The sequence below is a fragment of the Galeopterus variegatus genome, unplaced genomic scaffold, assembly GCF_000696425.1.
Source record: "Galeopterus variegatus unplaced genomic scaffold, G_variegatus-3.0.2 Scaffold879, whole genome shotgun sequence".
In the NCBI taxonomy this organism is placed as follows: Eukaryota; Metazoa; Chordata; class Mammalia; order Dermoptera; family Cynocephalidae; genus Galeopterus; species Galeopterus variegatus.
Genome location: NW_007726990.1, coordinates 333,269 through 342,693, shown reverse-complemented (window position 1 = coordinate 342,693; position 9,425 = coordinate 333,269). Strand labels below are relative to the sequence as shown.

At 34.6% G+C, this 9,425-nt stretch overlaps 1 protein-coding gene across 2 annotated transcripts in view; it reads right to left on the bottom strand.

Moving 5' to 3' along the window:
• Positions 1-9,425, bottom strand: part of MAT2B (methionine adenosyltransferase II, beta) — a 17,733-nt gene that overhangs the window by 2,894 nt on the left and 5,414 nt on the right. For both annotated transcript variants that reach the window (XM_008573130.1, XM_008573129.1), the window contains exons 2-5: positions 4,652-4,846; positions 3,540-3,654; positions 3,195-3,354; positions 770-956 (exon numbers count right to left, since the gene is read on the bottom strand). In XM_008573130.1, the coding sequence (XP_008571352.1) occupies positions 770-956; positions 3,195-3,354; positions 3,540-3,654; positions 4,652-4,846 (657 nt within the window). The remainder of the gene's footprint in view (positions 1-769; positions 957-3,194; positions 3,355-3,539; positions 3,655-4,651; positions 4,847-9,425) is intronic.

The following is a 9,425-nucleotide window of genomic DNA, read 5'->3' as shown; positions in this document are numbered from 1 at the left end:
ACCCTCAGTGTAGCGCCCGTACCAGACCGGGACCGGCAACGGGATCGCAACCCTCGGTGTTGCGCCCGCACCTCGCTCAGCCAGTGAGCAGCCGGTCTGTATGTGGGATCCGAACCCTCGGCGGGAGCGCCGCCACGCTCCCAAGCAGCGCACTGTAGCAGTGCGCCACTGGGCCAGCCCCAGCTAAATATTCTTAAATATCACGTTGGCATATATTCAAAATAAATATAGTTTTTACATATTAAACTGTAGTCATACTATTATTAATATTGTAAACTAAACCAGTCTCTTTCTTTTTATGAATATTCTATTTAGTGCCAACTTTTTCAAATGTTTAACTCCTATTAGAATGTCTAAACAAACAAACAAAAACAAATATTCTTAAAAGAGCTACAATAATAAATTCCTATCAGATTCTTCTTTGGCACTATTTATATCTTAATCAGAGTAACTTCTTAAAGGACATTAGGTGATTTTGTCACCCAGAGAGAAAAAGTATAGGTTTTCCATCATCTTGCAATAAAAGAAACGACAGGGTCTATAGTATGTGAGAAATAAACACAAGAGCATATTCTTTTTATTCTTCATGAATATAGTCTACTACGTGTCAACTACTTTTGTTTGGTCTCTTAAGTTTTTTTTAAAAAAAAGCACTTTTAACTTTCACTGATTAACACTCCAAGTATAGCTATGAAAGTTCAAGCACGGAAAAGACAAAGTAGATCTTCACTAAGACAGAGGTTAGAAACCCTTTCTTCCAAGGACTTACCAGCATTCTCTTCTCTGCTAGCTGCCGGCATACAGTGGCCACATCTTTGACATGTGTGGGGAACCTCTGTTGCCAGTGGTCCATGTTCGCTGACTTGTTGCTAAACTGCACTTTATCAAACATAATAGTCACAGCACTTTCCTCAAGCTTTTCAACTTCCCCGTATAAAACGGGAATTCTCAAAACAGTTGCCAGTGGTCCATGTTCGCTGACTTGTTGCTAAACTGCACTTTATCAAACATAACAGTCACAGCACTTTCCTCAAGCTTTTCAACTTCCCCGTATAAAACGGGAATTCTCAAAACAGCAGCTCCTAGAGATAAACAAAAACAGATAGTATTTAAAACCTGGTTGCTTCTTAAGTTTTAATGTAAAATAAGAGTGTGTGAATTTAAGCAATACCAAAGTGGAAACCTTGCCTTTCAATAAAAATATGCTAAAATTACATACCTCACCTATAATACTGTCAATTTAACATGTGCTAATTTAAATGTGATTCTAAACATTCTTAAATGTCTTCTGTCATTTGGGATATTTTTATATATACTTTCTACATTATTATGATCATTAAAAATAAAACCTATCCTGACAACTAAATGCAACAAATAATCCTTGATTGAATGATAGATTAAAAAATAAAAGCAATAGACATTTTTGGGAGAATTGGAAAAATTCCTATATAGATCGTGTATTTAAATACAGTACTATAGTAATGCTAAATTTCCCAAGTGTGAACTGCATTCTAATTATGTAAAGAACCTCCTTGCTGTTAAAAGATACATGGTGAAGTATTTTGGAATAAAATTCAACTAGTTACCAATGGGTTCAGCAAAAGTATATACATAAAACTGGTCAGAGTGCATTGTTATAACTCCAAGGTCAAGGGTTCAGATCCCTGTAATGGCCAGCCACAAAAAAAAATAAGTATGTATAAAACAAATGTGGCAAAATGTTAACAATTGGTGAATCAATGTGAAGGGTGAGTGTTCACATGATTCTTATAGCCATTGATTAAGGAATTTTGAGGTATTTAGATTTTTATATTGGTCCCTGCTTACAATAGTCTTTGGATAATTAACACTAACTGAAAGTCAAGCATTTTCTTTTAAAATTAGATTATTAGAGAAACAAACATAGATATTGCTATGACTTGAATGTTTTTGTCACCTCCAAAAATTCACACTACAACTTAATCCCCAATGTAACAGTGTCAGGAGGTAGGGGCTTTTGGGAGATGGTTAGACAGAAACCTCAGGAATAGATTAATGCAGTTATAAAAGGGCTTGACAAAGGCAGTTTGTCCCTTTTGGCCCTTCTGCTCTTTTGCCATATGAAGACACAGTGTTCCTCCCCTCTGGAAGATGCAACAAGAAAGCCCTCACTAGATGCTGGCGCCTTGTTCTTGGACTTCCCAGCCTACAGAACTTCGAGAAATACATTTCTGTTCTCTACAAATTACCTAGCCTGTAGCATTCTGTTATAGCAGCACAAAATGTACTGAGACAGAAATGAATTCAATGATTTCTGCAGGATAACTTATAACACAAAAAAACTAAAAAACTAAATGTCCACCTAAGTGTCCATTAGTATGGTATCCAATACTAGAGGCTGATCTCAAGGACATAATAGTCTCTAAGACAGTAGTTTTAGTGCAGGGGATCATTAAATTAAGTACTATGTAGCCACTTATATGATATCTCAGAGCTGGCTCCACATGTATTGAAATGCAAAGATGTGGGAGGAAAACACCAGGTTATGAAACAACATGCATACTTTAAAAAAAATATATACAAAAAATGCTTCCATATACAATCACACTTGGTTGTTACCAACCCTGAGGTAGCATTTAAGAGAATTTTCATTCCTTATAATTTAAAGTTCATTTAGCTTTATTTTCCACGAGGACATAATTTTTACATATGTATACTCCTATGCATATATGTATACTCGTATGTATATGTATACATAAACACACATACAGGAAAAAAGAAAAACCATACATATAACTGAATTCCTCGATCTAAGATATGATATTGCTCTGTATTTTTGAAAGTAGATTATAAAAACTTACACTGTATAATGTTTTCTATATACAAAAACGTATACATACACACAGTGAAAAAAGCCCGCAAGGACTCACAAAGTACTTATCCTTTAGTATTTAAAAAATTCCTTTCTTTTCTAACTACATTCTAATTTTTCTGTAATGATTTGTATTCTTGACTAATTTCTTAAAAATTAAAAACATATCATGAACAGGGGTGGCCAATTAGTGCAGTTATTTAGAGCCAGGTTTTAGAACACCAAGGTCAAGGGTTTGGTTCCCGTACCAGCCAGCAACCAAAAAAATAAAATAAATTAAAAAATGAAAACATCATAAACAAAAATAAGTCCTCAAAAAACAATCAGGGGCTAAAAAGATTATGTCTTACCTAAATTGTTCTCCAGGACAGCCTTTTCTCCTTCTAGTTTTGTTTTGCCATACAAATTTAGGGGAGTTGGTATGTCCTCTTCTCTGTAAGGTGGATTTGTTCCATCAAATACATAATCTGAGCTAATGTAAATGAGAAATGCTCCAATTGCAGCTACCAAAAAAAAAGAGAGAGAGAGAAAGTTTACTAAATTTTTACACATTACTCTTTAGGAATTTAGAATGGTTTATTCTTCATGACATATAAAAACCTCTCTCTCATAAGCAATCTATTAAACTTTAATCTTTAAAAACTCAATCATTTAATGTTTTATAAAGATTTTATAAAGTCATCATTACCTGCTTCCTTTGCTAAATTCCCAGAAGCATCTACATTAAGTTGAGAAGCAGCATCTGGCTGATTTTCTACAACATCTGGTCTTCTCTCTGCTGCACAATGTACTATGACATGGGGCTGGAGGTTAAGCGTGGATGCATTTTTAACCCAAAACAGATAACAGAGAAACAACAGCCTTCTTAGAGTAAGTTAACATAGAGAAAAATGTTTGTTAAATCAACAGTCTTTCAACTAAGAATAAATCACTGTAATTTTAAATGTAGTTTTTTCATGTTTTCCTTTCCCTTCATCCACCCCCAGGTTTAGTATATGCTCTAAAAAGGAAACAGCAATTTGATAATCAGACAAAAACATAAAACTCTGTGTTGACAACTGTGGTTCTTAATCAAAATAAACTTTGTTCCCTAAATTGGATAGGAGAAAAGAGCTATCATTTATGTAATTAATATGACCTAAAATGTATCATCTTGGGCAACACCACAGATTTACTCAATTAAAATCTCTGAAAGTGAAGCTGAGAACAATTTCTCCAATGGTTCTAAAGCAGGTGGCTCCTTGTACTACGCTTTTACAAAGACCCGAACTTTAAGATTTGATCAGAGGTAGAATAAAACTTAAATTTTTCTATAACTTTTTTATGACCATGACCAACAAGTTATTTAACCTCTTTGAGCTTGCTTTCTCAGCTCTAAACTGGGAATGATAATATCTATTTTGCAGTGTTGTAAAGTTTACAAATAACATTCAAAAAACATTTGCATAGACAGTGTTACTTAGGGACTGGCCAGTTAGCTAAGTTGGTTAGAACTTGGTGTTGTGATAATACCAAGATCAAGGGTTTGGATCCCCATACTGGCCAGCCACTAAAAAGGCACTCCATAAACATAAGCTTTTATAAAGTGCTTCATATTTCTGTCTTTGTCAACCTAATCTTTTAAAGGATTACATGTACTTTGCCATGCTAAAAAAAAAAAGTACACTATATAATATTGCCACTTAACAGGTTAAAGCTTTCGGGTACAGTAACTTCCTTGAGAGCAAGGACATTTTCTATATCATCCAGACAACTCTTAATATTGTTCATATATGTTAAAATAAACAGACTAAACCATACCTGAAAATCATGAATGATGTGATGAACTGCCTCAGAATCCAAAAGATTAACCTGTTCAAATTTTGGTCTTGCTCTCCTAAAACCACAGCCAACGGCATGCCAATTATTCTGCTGAAATTCTTTGTATACAGCTCTGCCAAGAAGCCCGGTGGCACCAGTAACCAGAACCCGCCTGCTGGGAATGTTAACTTCCTCCTAAAATGTAAAGGGGGAAAACCAGGATTATTTACTTTTAAAAATAATTCACTCAAAGAAATTAGTCACCATCACTGTTCACTAAGTACCTCAACTCTAAGTATTGCAGTTTTTAATTCTAGAGTTGTTAGAGCAAAGATTAATCAAACTACGTCAACAACCGTATCACTTAAGTTTTAATAATCTTACCCAAGAAAAAGATCTTAAGATGACAGTGCAAGGAATTACCTATACATTTAGATTTCCTATATTAATAATGGAAAATCTTATCTTTATGATTGATGATGCCCAAGTAATAAACGGCGACTTTACATTCTTCATTTTATAAAACAGTACAGTTCTAAGCTTTCTTATTTTATGGCCCAATTAAGGATTTGGGTTCTATCTGCCAATATGTAAGTTAATGCTTCTGGCCTTCAGTTTTTAAAAAAATATTTTTAATTAACACATAATTGTACACATTTATGGGGTACAACCTGCTATCTGGATACATGTATACAATATGTAATGATCAAATCAGGTGATTAGCAGATCTCCTTCAAAGTTTGTCATTTTTTTGTGATGGAAACATTCAAAATCCTCTCTTCTACCTATTTGAAATTATACAGTAAATTGTTGTTAATTATAGTCACCCTACAGTGCTACAGAACACTAGAACCTATTCCTTGTATCTAGCTGTTAATTTTTGCTGGTCTTCTGTTTAAATCTCAAATTTTCTTCCAAATCTCAATAATTTATTTATCACATTTTGATGGGTCCAAGTTAAGAGAACTAGTGAACATTTCAAAGGAATTTATGTGGAAAAAAATAAATTTGATCCTTACAACACTAATAATGCTTTCTAAGTTTAACCAAATTAGTAAATGTTCCTGAGATCTCTAAATTTATCTATTTAGGGAAAATTTGTTCTATTTTATGGAATAATGTGTTGCCTAATCCTAGAATTGTAATGCAGCCAATTGAAATCTTTAAATTTGTTGTAATCTTGTTCTTTGACAGTTGTGGTGACCAAAGAAGGCACCTGAAGGAGACTGCTGATGACCCCCAAAACCCCTCAAACAATATAGAAGGCGCTCTTGAATCCCTCTTTTTGAGGACCACTGTGTTCCTAATGGAGCTCTGAGAGTTAACAAAAACTGCTCTATCCTGCCCCTCCTCCTTCCTCCATCACATTTCCTTCCCCTTTCCCCTCTCCCCCCTCCCTCCCAAATGCTCAACAACATCATAGAACATAAAATAGAATGTAAATAATATTAATAAAATTACATTTTCTTTAAAAAAAAAAAAAAAAAAGAACTGCTGTTCTTATAAGCCAAAGCTGGACAACTTGATGTAGGTTTCAAGGAACAAGTCTTATGCCTGATGCCACAACCAGAGACATTCAAACTGCAAACTAGAATGAAAAGTTGCCAACATCATGTTGTGGACACCTCCCCCCCCCAGATCATTGGAACAAGATTTATCCTAAGGAGACTCTTACCTCTCTTTATTTTTCCTTACATATGCCTTTCTCTTTTATGTGGCAGAATGCTATAGTTAAAATTTCAAGATCAGTATCTCCTATGGTTAGTAACTTGCAAATGTTTGCTTCAACAAAGTCATGGGATGCTAGATTACCTACTAACTAAACAGGAAGGCATTTGTACAGTTGCTAACACTTCTTGCTGCACATGGATAAATACATAGACTAATAAACAGGCTACTCAGTAATGAACAGGCTATGAGATTAAAACGGGTAGACTCCTCATCTGTCTGTTCAATTTTGGTTGGTTTGGTTCATGGGAACCCTGGTTAAGGAGCATACTCCAAACTCTTGGTAATTAGCCTGGGGAGAGTAATAATAGTAACCTCCCTGGTGGTTTTTCTCAAAAGTTTTAAATGTCTTTGTGCAGCCATCCATTAAAAATCAAATGGTTTGTCAACTGGTCAAATGGCTGGGACCACCAAAACTCAAAGAAATGCATGATAATAAGTCACCCCTGCTAAGTTCCAAATCAGCAAATCTAAACGAAGTTGTGGTCTAGGCTACAGAGAAAGCAGAAGAGAGGTAATAGCCAATTTCCCAAACGGGCCAGTTTAAATCTTCTTTAGATATGATAATGAAGTTCCCTCTGCTTTAATTCTTACACTAAAGAGATAGCCTGAAGTAACCTGATGCTAATCAGTTATTTTTCTATTGTTCTGTCAACCTGTCCCCACTTTAAAAGGAAAGTAACTCTGAAATGACCAATCCGCTTTTTGTTCTCTGTTTCTGCTTTATTCAGCCTTTCTTGACCTATAAAATCAACTTCCTCTGCTTGGCTCATAGGAACACTTACTTACTCTATTTTATGGAATAACGTGTTGCCTGATTTTAGAATCGCAATAAAGCCAATTGAGAGCTTTAAAAAAATAAAACAGGAAAAAAAATATTTTAAACTGATCTGTGTTGCTATTGTGAAAAAGAAAAAAAATTCCATATACACAGAAATGAAAAGGAACCACTATTTAGGAAACAATTTAAATTCTATGTTTCCAAAGCACAGTTTCAAGAATTTTCCTTCTTCCCAAGACAGGTAACAAGAGTTCTCTCAAAGTCTCGAATAAAGCCAACTTTTAATATTAAATTTTTATCAACTTGAGGCTTTTCTTGGTTTTGTTATAGTCACCTAATCCTGAGCTGTCAAAAACTTTTAGATATGTACAGAATTACCAAAGATCTTTCTTTTTTTTTAGCTCTTAAATTACTCAGAATAAAAGGGGGTGGGTGGGGAGGAAGGACACCAAAATCTGGTATTTCTAACATAGGAAAACCTGAAATGACAGGTTGACAGGGAAAGACAATCAAGGTAAATCCTTAAACATTATTTTTCCTTAGTTCGACCAATTTCAAGAAACCTTTAAAAGTTGAAAGAAACTTTATTCAGGCTCTCTGTTGCAAAACTTGGCTCTAAACCAACTGATTTGTGAAAACAAGGATTTCAGCCAGCAAAATATTTTCTTCAAATTTTGGCAAAAAAGTCCCAGCTCTAAAAAATAAAACTACAAAGACATGCCAAGTCAAATAGATACAATCAAAACAATTTACACATGATAAATAACATAAAGATTTCTGGGAAAATACAATAAAAGATAGTATTTGGTTTCTTCTGAGTTTTTTTCCTTCATTCTATAGAAACAAATGAATAGGTAGCAGTAACTTAGGTCAGTGGTTCTCAGGCTCCAGTGTGGGTCAGAATCATCTGGAGGGCATAGATCAGGTAGGACTGCGGTGGGGCCCAATAATTTGCATTCCTAACAAGTTCCCAGCTGATGCCAATCACAGTGATTTGGGGACTGTACTTTGAAAACCACTGTAATCTTGAATTCCAGGAAAGTTCAAAGCTTTCATAAAGATCCATTTCTCTTACTCAAATAAAGCAAACATTTTCCATCAACTTTCTGGAAGTGACAGCAATCTCTCTCCCCCTCACAAAGTAAAACTAGAAACCAAAGGCAAAGTATTACGCAATCCACATAGGTTACTAAACAGTGAATTAAGATCTCTGCATACTTTATTATTCTGTAAAGCACACTTTTCCTCATTTTAACATCTCTGTTGAAGGAATGAAAAAGAGATGAATATTACGTGTCACAGTTTGCTGTATTTTTTGCTATCTTAGTGCATCTTAAAATAAGAGCCCAGATGATCTATAATCAAGACCATCTTTGACTTGGCGAAATGCAGTATTAAATTTCCAGAAGAACATGGCTCTTTTGGGAATATAATACACTTAAAAAAAAAAGGGGGGGGGGCTGGAGTTGAATGGAGAAAATGCAACTTTATATAACACACTGGGATAATGTGTAAGGTCCGTGGAAGAAAGTATGAAACAGTACACTGTACCCAGTAGTCAGATGTCAATATTCAAGAACTTTCTTTATTAAGAGTGGGAATCAGAAGTGCAAGCATTTACTGAGATGAAAATGATACAGCAAAACTTGATATCTGAAAACTATCAAGTGTTATATAAACATATACCTTCAGATTACAGAATAGCTTGTTAACTTGAGTCTCCTTGCTTCTAAGGTCAAGCCAAATACAATAAACTTTGTCTCAATCCTCTGAATTTATATTTGGTTTCATGAGTGATTAAAGTTTTATTTGCTCTGCCACAAACTGTGGCATTGAGAAATTACTCCATCTGTATAAATCTAATTCTTTGGTAAAATGAAACATTTGGACAAGGTGACTAAGTCTCTCCCACCTTTCAAGCTCTACAATTCTAATATTTTCCATGTTATCCTTATCACAAAGGGTCTGAACAGAGTGAAAAGAGCTTTATTTACTTAAATAAGTAAACTTCCTCTTTCACACAATGCTCTCTAGATACTCAAAGAGCACCTTTTGTCAATTACATAGGAGTAAAACCAAGATGTTTTTCATTTGGATTGTAAGTTTATTGGTGGTTGGCAAACAGAATATTTATCATGCTGAAATTAAAAGATATCAAACAAAAATCTCTATTTTTTAGTTTCTATATAAACAGAACACTGAACCTTTTTTTTTTTTTTTTTTTTAAAGATGACCAGTAAGGGGATCTTAACCCTTGACTTGGTG